Source organism: Sciurus vulgaris (genome assembly GCF_902686455.1).
Source record: "Sciurus vulgaris genome assembly, chromosome: 7".
In the NCBI taxonomy this organism is placed as follows: domain Eukaryota; kingdom Metazoa; phylum Chordata; class Mammalia; order Rodentia; family Sciuridae; genus Sciurus; species Sciurus vulgaris.
Genome location: NC_136467.1, coordinates 9,279,298 through 9,292,517, shown reverse-complemented (window position 1 = coordinate 9,292,517; position 13,220 = coordinate 9,279,298). Strand labels below are relative to the sequence as shown.

The following is a 13,220-nucleotide window of genomic DNA, read 5'->3' as shown; positions in this document are numbered from 1 at the left end:
AGAACCAGATTTTTAAGGAATTATTTAGCCTATAAAGTCCTGTGGGACAGGAACTATGGAAAAGTCCTCCTTTATACCATAGATAGACCCCCACTAGGAGCTGAGTAAGTATTTTCATGCTGATGATGAACTTAAATTCCTTTACTTTTATATAAATTGTCTTTTGGATGTTCTTTCATGGATCTAAATAATATACATGGTCATCATAAATTCCCCCATATAGTTAGTAATCTAATCTCTATTTTTCTTCAAAAATTACATTATCAAACTTCTTAACCAAGTTTATTTTTGTTCTTGAGAATCTGCTACTAGTTTTGGAATTCTGAATTTTGTTCTCTATGAACTATCTGGTCATGGCTGAAAATAATACAATTACCTCTCAGTTCCTTCTTTACAGTTTATTCTTCACAGGGTGAATTTTTTCATTTTTTACCATCTTGCTTATGGAAACAATTTTTGGTTCTTTGAGAGTATTGACTTGTATTATATCTATCAAATTATGTTGTATTGTAGCAGCATTTCTAACACATCCCCACCAGCTATGCTGAATAAGAGTGGAAGTAGGTGACCTGGGGAAGTGATTTAAAGTGACCCCTCCCCAGTGTGAAGATTTTTTTACCTGAGTCATGTTCTAAAACTTTAGACAAATTTAGCATTGTAGTCCTTGCCTAACTAGAAGTATTAAATGTCATCTAAAATGTTTTCAGGCTGGGGTGTGGCTCAGTGGTAATGCACCTGCCTAACCCAGGTGAAAAACTGGGTTCTATTCTCAGCACCACATAAAATAAATAAGAAATAAATAAAAATAAAATGTTTTCAATTACTTACACCTTCCTGGAGAGAGATGTACTGTGTCTTCCTGACTTCAGAAAGATGGATGAAATTGAAGTGACGGGTGCCTGGAGGACAGGAGGTGCTTCACGTAGATGATTTCTCTTTTCTGTCTTGGTGTCAGGATGTGTAAAGACTCGGTCTTCCATGTAGCATGAACAGCAGTGTTTTTCGTTTTTCAGATCCATGTTGTCCCCACTGTCTTAGGGACTGTGGTTGTCAGCACTGGGAGGAAAGGAGCAGAATGCTGACGGAGGTGGCCACAGGCATCTGCCCATCAAGACAGGTCCGTCACCTGTCGGTACGGCCTCTGATCCCCTGGGTCTTTCTCTGTAGCTGTCTTAGAGAACTTTTCAAGAGGGGAAATGTGACTCACAATGTTCTTTGGCTCATCACCAGCGCTGTAATTTATGTCATGTGCAGAAGAATTTGGATTCCAAGTCACCCCTCATCCCTGTGGCCAGCACTCTTCCACATTACCTGCTGCCCTCGGTTTTCACTGCAGATTTCTGGGAGTGGGGAGGAGGCAGGATCTGGAGTTGCTTTGCAGGTGCTGCCCAGGACGTTCCACCTGGGGAGGAAACGAGCTGGGGACACAGTAAGCACTGAGTTGGTTCAGTGAACTCACCCTCTATGACTTTTACTTTTTCTTGAGGAAAAGTCACTGGTCATACGTTGAGGTATCCCCTGAAGAGCTGGGAACCAGTACCGAAACCAGCTTTCAGGGGCACTTCCTTCACCCAGCCTTGAATAAAAGGGCTCAACCAGCAGGCTTTGTTTTGCAAAATCTCCTCCCCTTAGCATTTCTTCAGGCACTTTGAGGGACTGGAGAGGGGCTTTCCCAGTGGTGCTGGGACCCCTGATTGCAGATTGGTCCTCGTTGGCCACGGACCCTTTTTTTTCAGTCCTAACTGCACTCATTGAAGATGCCTTTTCTGAAGAGGCCACCTGCTGTTCTACCATTGCCTCGCTTCTCCTTCCTCTCACTCTCGCACCACATGCACACGTGTGTGCACACAAACAGGAGTATATCTAATGGCTCACAGAAAGATGACTCATTACCATGGACACCTAAGGGACAGAGGTCTGGGTTGACCTCAGGTGGCCACCAGGCAGCTGCAGTGTGTGTGGTGTTGAGACCACTCTTTTCATGCTAAAACCTAGCTGCCTCATTTGGACACAAAAGGGGTTTCTTGTTAACCTTCTCACTCCTAACTTTGGATGAAAATATGACCCTCCAGCCTTTTACCAAGAAAGGTCTGTAAGGCTGTCTGGTTAAAGTTGAACAGTATGAATCTGCTGATTTTCTTTGCAAACACTTCAGAGGCTAAAATGCCCTCCATGTCCTCGCCCCAAATCATTGAGAAAATTAGTGCATTGGGAAGGTGGACCACCTGAATGCTTCTGAACTCCCAGTTCTCTGAATGGGGGACATCAGAAACTCTAGGCCAGGAGTTTTAGGAAAAGTCAAAAGATGGCTACTGAGTATACTATCCATTTGTTCCTCCTAGGTTATATCTTAATAAAATCTTTAGGGATTTAAACAACAAAAAGTTATCACAGAAACCTTGGGCAAGCATATGGGAGATGGATTTTTAAAATATGATAGACATGGTTTAAAAAAATTTCTGAAACAGAAAAAAGTTCTGTCCTAATTCTATCCAGGCTTCTGTATTTTTCATCATAGTGATATCTGGAAATTGAATGAACATGTGCCTTTACTTTCAGTTGCAATTTCTTGTTCTACAATAGTTTTAAACTCCAACAGAACCCTGTAGAGGACTCAGCACCCCTTGCTGACTCAAGACAATTCCAGGTTATTCTTTCTTAAGTTCCTGAATTCCTAGTGTCAAGGATTTATGAAATAGCCCATTCCCCTGGCAGCCGGTGTGCCCACCATGTGGACCAGGACTGGTCTGCTGAGCGTCAGAAGCGCCCGCATCTGTTTCTGCATCTCTTGATGCTGCAGGTCCTGTAACCACCAGAACAAGAAGTGGCAGTTTTCATATGGAGTTTATTCTTTATAAAACAGTAACTTGCTTTGCAGATGACAACTGTCAGTGTGACTTTGCAGCTGAATTAAAGAAATCCCTGAGGGTGCTCTCATATGTATTTGGACTCATTCTCACCTCGAACAGAAAAAGCACCGTGCGTGCTCAGCATGTGCTCGCCTCTGCTGTGAGCAGTCTCTGAAGTCACCGTGGTCCGGGCCAGCACTATAAGGGGAGCAGCCTTCTTAAACATTTCAAAACCACTTTGTGACAAAATTCAAAGAATCTTTAAAAAAAATAAAAGGATGGTACAGTTTTTACTTATCTTCTAACCAAAGCAGGTCACATGAGGAGCCATGGAAATTTAGCGCTGTCATCTTTTTTTGTGTGGGGGGTGGGGACTGGGGATTGAACTGGGGGCACTTAATCACTGAGCCACATCCCCAACCCTTTTTATTTATTTATTTTTTGGGGGACAGGGTCTTGCTAAATTGCTTAGGGCCTCCTAAAGTTCCTGAGGTTGGCTTTGAGCTTAGATCCTCCTACCTCGGCCTCCCAGGCCACTGGGATGTCAGGCATGCGCCACCACGCCCAGCAGTGCTGTCATCTTTATTACTACCATGTACAGTGCTGTTTCTGCCCAGGAGCCCGAAGGCTCTGTCTTGTTACCACTTTGACTGTTAGCTGCTTCTCGTTGTGGTGTTCTTGTGTGGCTACCCAACACTGCCATGCACTGAAGGTCATTTTATTCATGATCCCTGCCAGGCTTTTCTCTAGACTAGATCTAGCAGTGAATATTCAGAGCACATTTTAGAATAGGCACAAATCCTTTAGACTCCATTTCCTGTCATCTTAAAAATTTTATTTACCAGGATGTTTACTTGATTCTTTCATTTTTTGTTTTCTGGTTTGTGTTTAACTTTATTCGTATAAAAAAAAATCTTTTATTGATACTGTCATCATTTTGGATGGATTTGTGTTTGTCTATAACTGCTGTGGCTCAGCCCTGTCTCCTGGTTCCTGCTGTAGCAGACTTGATAAAGAGCCCTGGCCTGGGGACTGTCTTGCTTCAGGGAGTGTGCTTTCTTTCAGGGCCCGTGAAAGAACGTCAGTGACTTCAGAATGCGCTGGTATTAGCATTGCAACTCGTTCGGGGTGCTCGGGAGGGACATCGTAGTCATTTGTGACGTGAGGGAGCTTAGAAGCTGTTGCACTCTAGCCCTGGTGCTGGCACACGTGCCTGTTCTAGCAGGGCACCTTCTTTAAATCCAGTCCAGCGTCTCTGCAAAATGGGCTACTTAGATGTAGATTTCAGAGATCTTCGTATAAGCCAGATTATGGTTCTCTGGTCTTAAGGGAGAAAACATATGCTATGAATCTTGTTGGTATTTATAGCTTTGTTTTCCAGCACGAACTAGGTAATTATCACACTGGGATAAGACAAACTATTTAGCAGCCACTTGTTAGAAAAATAGTGGCTTATAGATGAGTGTCAGCATCTCCAGTGTGAAAACTTCTCTGACAGTACTGCCTGCCCCCAGCAAGACTGCTTATCTTATTTTCTAAACCTGACAGCATTAAAGAGAAAAATAAAGTGTTCAAAAGAAGTCAGTACCCTTGTATGTGTGTATATCTTTCATCGGAGATTCACTTGCCCAGTGTTACCCAGGTATCAAATAAATACACTTGGGCTTTGCTTAGCTTAACTTTTTACTCTGAGCACGTATGAACTCAGCATCCTCTCTGTAAGTGGAGGGCACAGCCGTGGGACAGCACTGGCCTGACGTGGTCACACGTTTTGTCGTCTTAACTTGCTTAACAGAAATGTTCCACAATCTCAGTGCAGATAGATTATGGAAGTGCTTGCAGATAGATATTTAGATAGTTGTTGTTCTTCTCCCTCCTTCTCCTCTGCCTCCTTTTCTTCCCCTCTCACCCTTTCTCTCTCTCTCCCCCCCCCCCCCTCTCTCTCTCTCTCTCTCTCTCTCTCTCTCTCTCTCTCTCTCTCTCTCTCTCTCTCTCTCTCTCAGACAGGGTCTCACTGAGTTTCTCAGCCTAGCCCCCAAACTTGTGATCCTCCTGCCTCAGGCTCCCAAGCAGCTGCTCCACCCACCTAGCTTTAACATGCCAACCTTCGTATACCTGAATTTCTACCTGATTTAGTTATGTTTCAGAGATACTGTTCTCTCCACCCATGTAACAACTTGTTTATAATAAGTCTTAAAAGAAATGGGTTGTTGTTATCTTCATGAAAGAAAGGAGAGGTTCACTTTTATATTTGGTTAGCATCTCTATGTTTTAAACTCCTGAAGACACATTGCCAGTATGGCTGACTGGCATTTGAGGGAGGGTTCCATCCTCATGCCAACTGTCCCTTCTGTGTGGTTTCAGAGGTGGTAGCCCAGTGGTGTACGCAGGGAGACTTGCTGGCAGTTGCTGGGATGGAGCGGCAGGCCCAACTCAGCGAGCTCCCCAACGGTCCCCTTCTGAAGAGTGCCATGGTCAAGTTCTACAATGTTCGAGGGGAGCACATCTTCACGCTGGACACTCTTGTGCAGGTAACAATATTAGAGAAAAGTCACTGTGTTGGTATGCCCCCAGTCTGGTAGATATTCATGAGCACATTACGCTCACTTAAGTTATCTGACAAATTTTATTTCAATCATTTACTTTAATTGAATTGTGTTGTACAAACTAGGAGACATTGGGGAGAGACAGATTTTGCCTTTTAACCAGAATGCCTTATTGTAATTCCCAATCACATGAGTGAGTAGTGAATAATCAGAGTGAGCTAGCGCTGAACAGCAGGAGAAATCGGACTCTCCGACGTGAAGGCTGAATCTTCATTTATTCACTTAAAAGAGAGGCAAATTCATTGTTATGAGTTCTTAGTTGGGACTGCCTAACAAAAGACAGAAACAAGGGGAAGCGCACAGAAGTTGAACAGCACGTGCAGTCCCCCACTGGGAAGTAACCCGGAGAAGAGTCGGCCTCGAAGCAAGTCTCTGAGGTGCCTTGACTTCAGCTCAGGAGGAATGTGGGGAGAGCCTCTGTTACACACCATAGCACAGGGCAAGGGTCATGGTCATGGGTGTTCTCCCCTGTCCCCAGCAGTGCCATGCCCTCCCCCTGCAGAGAGGGCTGCATCCTGACGGGTGGAGGCTCTCTCCCAGTCCATGGCAACTGCCGTGTTTCTGTGAGTTTGGCACTGTGTATTCCGTCTAATTGGGCTCACACGGGATGTGCGTTTTTGTGGCTTATTCTGCTTAACACGACGTCTTCAAGGTTCCTCTCTCCTGTGGCTTGTATCAGACTTACCTTCCCTTTTAAGGCTGAGTAATACTCCACTCCACAAATACAGCCATTCATTTTCTGGGTCTTCGATGGTAGCCATCCTGTCAGGTACGAGGTGACATCGCATTGCGGTTCTGTTTTGTGTTTCCCTGATGACTACTGGTCTTGAGTGTCTTTTTCAAGTATTCCCTGGGCATTTGTGTGTTTTTAGAGAAATGTGTGGTCAAGTCCTTTGTGCATTTTTTAATCAAGTTATTTTTGTTGTTGAGTTGTGGAATTTAATATATTTTTGATAGATATAATTAAATATATCTTTGATAACATCCTCTTGGGCAAATAAACACACTGTCCTCTCGTTTGTTGAAGCATCCAGCCAGCTCTCTAAGGGGCTCCTGTGTGTCTGGCACTGAGCTCCCAGGACTAGTACTGAGACTAGTACCCATCCCTCCCAGGAGCGTGGAAGCCAGTTAAGGAGGACAGACAGATAATTACACCAGGATGCTTTAGATTTTGCGGTAGAAATATTTCCCAGGTGCTGTGGTAGCTTGGAGAAAGGGAGTCTTACTAGGACTTGTTCTTCGTGGGGATTTTTCTAGCTCTGCTGGTCCCTCCTCTTATCTCACCAGTTCTCAGGCCATTTCAGCCACTCCTGCAGCTTTAAGCACTGTCTTTATGAAGGTGTGGATCCTGGGAAAGCGGCCTGGGCAGACCACATTGCTCACCACACACACGGTTGGCCACCCAGCACTCACTTCCAGCACGTCCAGCCCTCAGGCAGTGGGTCCACCGCACAGGGAGCTGCTCTTCCTTCCAGGTCGACCCCATCATGCGCAGCTCCAGCCAGAGCCAAGTCAGCCTGACTTACCTCCTGTTTCACCTCCTAGGTGTCTCGGAGTCTGTGTCCCTCCTTCCACACCAGCCACCACCCTCTCGCCTGCAATGTTAAGCCCCCATTCTTCCTTGGCTGCCACACAAGCAGCCTCCTGCTGTGCTTAGGTGAAGGTCCAGTGTCTCTTGTGCTTTAAAGGGACCTCCATGAGCTGGTTCTCATTCTCTCTCTCAGTCTCTTCCTCTTCCACCGTGCTGGTCCCTCTGCTGGACACACTTCTCCCCGCTCGCCACCCAGCCACTCTGCCTGTTTTTTTGTCCAAACGGAAGCACTGCTGCAGAGGGCCTCCATTTCCCAGCCCCCCAGCACCCTGTCCTGTTAGCTTTGGTGATGTTCCTCAGACCTGTCATTGTTCCTTCAAGGTCTGTTTCAGGGTCGTTGACAGCAGGATCCTGTCTCGTCCATTGTTCCTTCACGTACCTCATGCATACAGGGCCACAGCGTCAGGGTGCCTTTGAATGCAAGAGCCACTTGAACAGCTGCAGCCCACACGCCACGTGCCAGGGCTGCAGCTGCACTCGGACATTTCTGCTGATCAGGGAGCAGTTGCAGACACTGTGAATTGAGGAAATACATGTTTTAAAAGACTGAATTTACTACTTCAGAAGACCGGCATGATCAGTGGACGATTTTCATCTGGAAGAGGTGCTGTTCAGAACTCATCCCATCACACCCTGCTGTGAGGCTTCTGCTCAGCATGTCATCCTACTTGGAACTCCTTAGAGGCTCCTTCCTGCAGACTGCCAGCAGGCCCTGCAGGCCCTCTGCTCGTCCTCATGTACCAGACACTGGCTGGCCACCCTAGAGGCTTCCCCTGGCCACTCTGCCTGCAGAGCATCTGCTTACCTTTCTCAGAACTGACTCCTCTTCACCCTCACTCAGCTCAGGTCTCACCTCCCAGGAAAGGCTTTTTATGCCCCCGCCCCCCGATACTCCCCTCCATAGCCATGTCGTCCTGCTGTGCTGTTTCTGTCTTAGCATGTGTCAGCATCTGAATTCTTCTCTGTGTAATCTGAGCAGTTGTTTTATCCACTGGAATATAAGGAACCTGCATGAAGCAACCTGTTGTCTTACCTGCCATTGCACTTCAGATGCCTAGAACATACCTGGCTGTGGTCGAGTCTCAATTACAGTGGATCACTAGGTGGCTGAGCCTCAGGATTGCCCATCTTGTTGTTATGCATTGTTTAGTGAGTTCTGTGAGTCCCAGGGTAAGATAATATAGGATTCTTTGCTGTTTTTGTTATCTCCTAATTTCTTTAGTTACTGGCAATCATAGCATGATTTCTTTAAAAAATAAATAAATAAATTACCTTGAGATATAGAGTATAGCTTACTCTGGCATAGGTTAGATGAAAAGCAACTACAGGTAATAGGATCACAGTGTGCCTTAGGACAGATGTGTCAGGTCTTGAGTGCCTGGCATTTTGGTCCATCCAGGCTGCCATAACAAAATCTCTTACACTGGGTAGTTTATAAATAATGGAAATGTATTTCTCATGTTTTGTGGAGTCTAGGAAGTCCAAGATCAAGATGCTAGCAGATTCAGTGCCTCACAGGGCTGAAGGGACAGATTCAGGGAGGTAGCACCCTTTAGCATGGTTTATAAGGGTGCTAATCCTGTTCACTTCCTCTGACTTAATTCCCCAAATGTCCCACCTCTTAATACCACAGTAGTGGGAATTTGGTTTCATTTTGGAAGGACACATTTAAGACAGCAGCACTGACCAAGAGGTTTAGACTTCGTTGTCTTTGAATGTTTGTTTTATGAGCAAGGGAAAGGCAGAGCAGGGTTTTGGGAAGGCGAATCTGACAGTGCGGCAATGTAATCCCAGCCAGAAGGAATCGGGGAGACGGGACAGTGAGAACAGAGTGGCCAAGACAGAATTCAGGGAGATGACACTAGGCTTGGCTCCTCACCACCCAGGTGGAGGAGGATGCTGACTCCAGAGGCAGAAGGTTTTGTCAGAAGGCCCAGCCAGGTGTCTGGGTGGAGGTGATTGGAAGGGAGTTGGGGATGTGGGGCTCGAACTCAGGCAGGAGACTGGATTGAAGATCCATGTAGAGCCTTATGCATAGAGGCCATGGTTGGAGAAAAGAAATTGAATTAAATGCAGAGAGAGGGCAGAGGAGCAGGTGACCAAGCACAGAACTTGAATAGTAGAATAATAATCCTCATTTAGCAAGCAGCAGAAAGAAGAAGGAGATGCAAGGGGAGTGTCATAAAAGAGCCATTAAAGGAAATATGTCAACCAAGAGGACGACAGTTGAATGTAGACATGAGAAAATTGGATTTGGAGGTTTTAAGGTCAACAAGTGTTCTCAATAGAATAACAGTGATGGACGTCACATTGTAAAAGGTTGGTTCATTTCATCATTCAGTCTTTATTGAACCATCTTTGTGCCAAGCTTTGTTCTAGATGCTAGAGGGATGACTCTGGTAGCCGAGATAAAGAATTAGTGACAAAATGACTCATGAAGAAGTTGAGGCAGCAGATGTAACTAAAGTGCTAGCTGTGTAAACTGTTCGACAGGGTTTGAGGAGAAGGGAAAGGAAGGATGGTACTTGAAATGGGAGAGTGTGACTGTACTTACAGGCAAATGATAAGGCTTTGTGTAGAAAGAAGAAGCAGATCAGCCAGAGCAAGAGCAGGCTGGCAGAAACGGGTTTGAGAACAGTGACCTTGAGACAGGACAGATGTGTCAGGGCTTGAGTGCCTGGCATCTTGGTCCATTTGCAGACTGCTATAACAAAACCCCCTAGAATGGGTAGTTTACAAATAACAGAAATTCATTTCTCATGTATTTCAAAGGCTAGGAATTCCAAGCTTCAGGGACAGAAGCAGGGAGGTTTTGCCCTTCAATCTCTTGTAAGGGAGCTGATCCTATTCACTTCCTATGCCTGATCCCTTCAGCCTAGAGGGGAGGTGCAGGAAGGACAGTCTGCAGAAGAGCCAAAAGACTGATAAGAAAAGGAGGGGACAAAGCACGTGGCATGGGACAACTTCTCTCTTTCCAACAAATTAAGAGTCGGAAGAAAACCACTCCTTGTGGCACCCGAGTCTTGAAGTGATAGGCTGCAGTGAAGGCCCAGCCCAAGCTGGACAGCCTGTTCCACAGCAAGGGTCCATGCTCTGCAGTCCCAAGTCAGAAGTACAACATGCCTGAAATTAGAAACTGGAAAGCATAGTGTAGCAAGACCCCAAACCCTGTCAAGAATCTAGAAACTGCTAAGGATGTTGTGGAAACAGGCAGCCAGTCCATGATGGGATGCTTCACAATCCGAGACCAGGAAACAGGAAGTCATAGAAAGGCATGTTCAAGAGGAAGTGATAAAAACAGAATAGGATGCTGTGGTTGTCTAGAAAGTTCAAATTCCTGTTTTAGAATTGAAATAGTTGTAAGTGATGACGTGAGCACATGAAAGAGCTAAAGTGGAATAGAGTGAGGCTAGGGTTTTCGGCAACGTGAGCATTTACACTTGAGTTCTAGTGAATCTGAGACTGAAGGAGTGGTTATCCTGTGTAGAGTTGTGGCCCCATGGCCAGAGCATTGCCTGGAACATAGTAGGTGCTCAGTAAATATTTGTTAAGTGGTTGGGTAGACTGTTGTCAACATAGGTGCTCTTCAGTCTTTCTATTGATTGTTAAACCAGTAAGCCATTGCCCTTTATAATCAGATCTCAGGCTAGCTTTTTATCTGTAGCTAATAGGCAATGTCTTAGCCTATTTTCCATTGCTATAACAAAATCTTGAGTCCTGATAATTTATAATGTATAGAAGTTTATTTGCTGTGCATTGATGGATGCTGGGAAGCTCAGGAGCATAGTGCCTGCATCTCAGCACCTGATGAGGGCCTTCTTGTGGCATCACTGTCGTAGAGGGCATCCTGTGGCAAGACAGAGCAAGTGTGCTAGCTGGGGTCTCTTCCTCTTAACGAAGCCATTAATGCCATCATGAGGCTGTACTATCTTCTGCATGACCTCATCCAATCCTCAGTATCTCCCGGAAGCCCCACCCAAATGCCAGCAACATATGAATTTGAGAAAACACATTCAAACCATAGTAGGTAAGTAGGAGAGGGTAAGAATCTGAGCTCTTTCTGAGTTCATAAAGCTGTTGTGTGAATTTGAATATTTGTGACCAGCACAGCGCATTGAGCCCCAGCGCCCCTTGTTCTCTCTGAGTTAGGGCATGCTTCCTGCTGGCACTCTACCTTACAGCGGTATTCTTCCTGGCCGTCCCAGCTCTGGGACGCCTCCTCAGTGCCCACCAAGTCAGTCACATTCTTCCCTAGATGTGCCCACAACATTGGACCCTTCTTCCCTATGGGCCCTTGCAGTACTTAATGCTTCTAGCATGAATTACCTTTTCCCATCTTATTTTCTTCAAATCAGAGACCATGTGTTCCTCATTTTTCTGACTTTGTGACTAGAATGTGGCTTGATGGTCTTATTAACCTTTGGAAAAATTCTCATCAGCTGTCACATGAAACTAACATGGGTTGAATTTGAACTGTTTGGGCTCAGGAATAAGAGAGGGACTTGACCAGTATCCCTGCAGTGTCTCAACAGAATCAATTATTGATTCTTTTTTTAATTTAGAGGTCTATTTCAACCACTGAATATATTGCCTTGATTTAAAAGTTAATAATGATGCCCTTTTAAATGAAGTACAATACTAATTATGTGCAACTTAACTCTTACCTGCAATGATGCTACTCACAGTACTGTGCTATTCAAGGAGTCCAGAGGCAGCAACATTTTTATAGCAGGAAGGAAGTTAGGCAATTTATTGAACTGCTTATAAAAAGAACTAAATGCAACTTAGATTGGCTAATTTATTTCCAAGTTAATTAGATCGTAGGCTGCTGCATACAAAGCCTGGTACAACGTGTGGCAGCGTTGGCTTTAAAATTGATTTTCTTGATTTACTCATAACATCGATGCCTGTGGCTGCAGCTCTTACAAGAAAATTTACCCATTTTTTTCCTTTCCTTATTGCATGTGTTGTAGTTTAAAATTCTGTAAGTTATCTCATCAGCTGTTGTCAGTGAGCATCTATATCTACTTGCATATCTGATAATCTAGTGATAAATTTTTGAGTTAGTACTACTGACTGAAATTTGCAAGCCTCAGTAATTTGGGCCTGGGCTTTTTGCTTGTTTTGTGAACATCTGGCATTGTAGGCTAGTTTGGGGTCACCATGGATTCTGTGAGTTTCAGTTGTTGAAGTGAGATGTTCCAGTGAAATTTATTTTTAATGTGGTGCTGAGGATCGAACCCAGTGCCTCACACGTTAGGTGAGCACTCTACCACTGAGCCATAACCCAGCCCTCACATGAAATCTTTAAGAAAGAAAGAAAAGTTATGGCAACAGAAAAATGAGAGATTGCATTTATGGTTGGAGACTTCTGTACTCCTAAAGGAGAACGCTTTAGCAAAAAATGTATCTGCCTCTTTTTTGTTGAGGAGACGCACTGCCTACTCTCACAAGGCCATCGTGGTGGGGCATTCCAGGTTTGCTGTGAATGATGAGAAAGTCTTTCATGGGTGTTGCTTGCTTGTAGAATATAGGAATGGTTGTGCTCTTTTAAAACTGATATTTGCCTGACTGAATCCCGAGCCAACTTTTATTACTTACAGCTTGGTTGATGGCCAAATCATTACAATTTCTTATGTGAAACTGCGGCTCCAACCAACAGTTTGATGATGACTAGTCACCATTTTTAAAAACTGATACATGCAGACATAAGTCGTCTACATATTACTGGGTCCTGTGAGACATTTCTTGATGGGATTATGTTGTGTCATGTTTAAATCAGGATGATCATCTTCATCTCCTCAGAATCCATGGTTTCTGAAGTGACCTGTTGTGCGCAAGCTTGTGTAAATTTGCAGCATCCCCTTCTGTTGTGTTTCCTCCTGACAGTGAATCCCCTCCATAGGGGTTGCTGCAGAGGAGGAACAAAGCATGGGAGAGGGTGGTGTGGGAGGGCTTTGACCTTCACAAGGATCTGACTCCTCTGCCAGCTGGGCAGCCGGGCCTCATCTGGGGAATCCTTATCACAACTGCCTCATTGTCCCTGACTGGGGCCAGCATAGTTGGCTTTAATCTGCTTAGACAGCTTATTTTTAATATGTAAAGAACATTGTGCTTTTTCTCTTATATCTTTCCAAAACTATTGAACTAACTGCTGCGATGGATACGAAGTTG

General features: G+C 44.8%; 1 protein-coding gene across 4 annotated transcripts in view; it reads left to right on the top strand.

The window, feature by feature from the left end:
- TULP4 (TUB like protein 4) overlaps positions 1-13,220 on the top strand; it is a 252,081-nt gene that overhangs the window by 212,667 nt on the left and 26,194 nt on the right. For all 4 annotated transcript variants that reach the window (XR_013764990.1, XM_079146763.1, XM_079146764.1 and 1 more), the window contains exon 7: positions 5,214-5,380. Coding sequence is in view for 3 of the 4 variants with exons in the window: in XM_079146763.1 (XP_079002889.1) it covers positions 5,214-5,380 (167 nt within the window). In the remaining variant the exon portion in view is untranslated. The remainder of the gene's footprint in view (positions 1-5,213; positions 5,381-13,220) is intronic.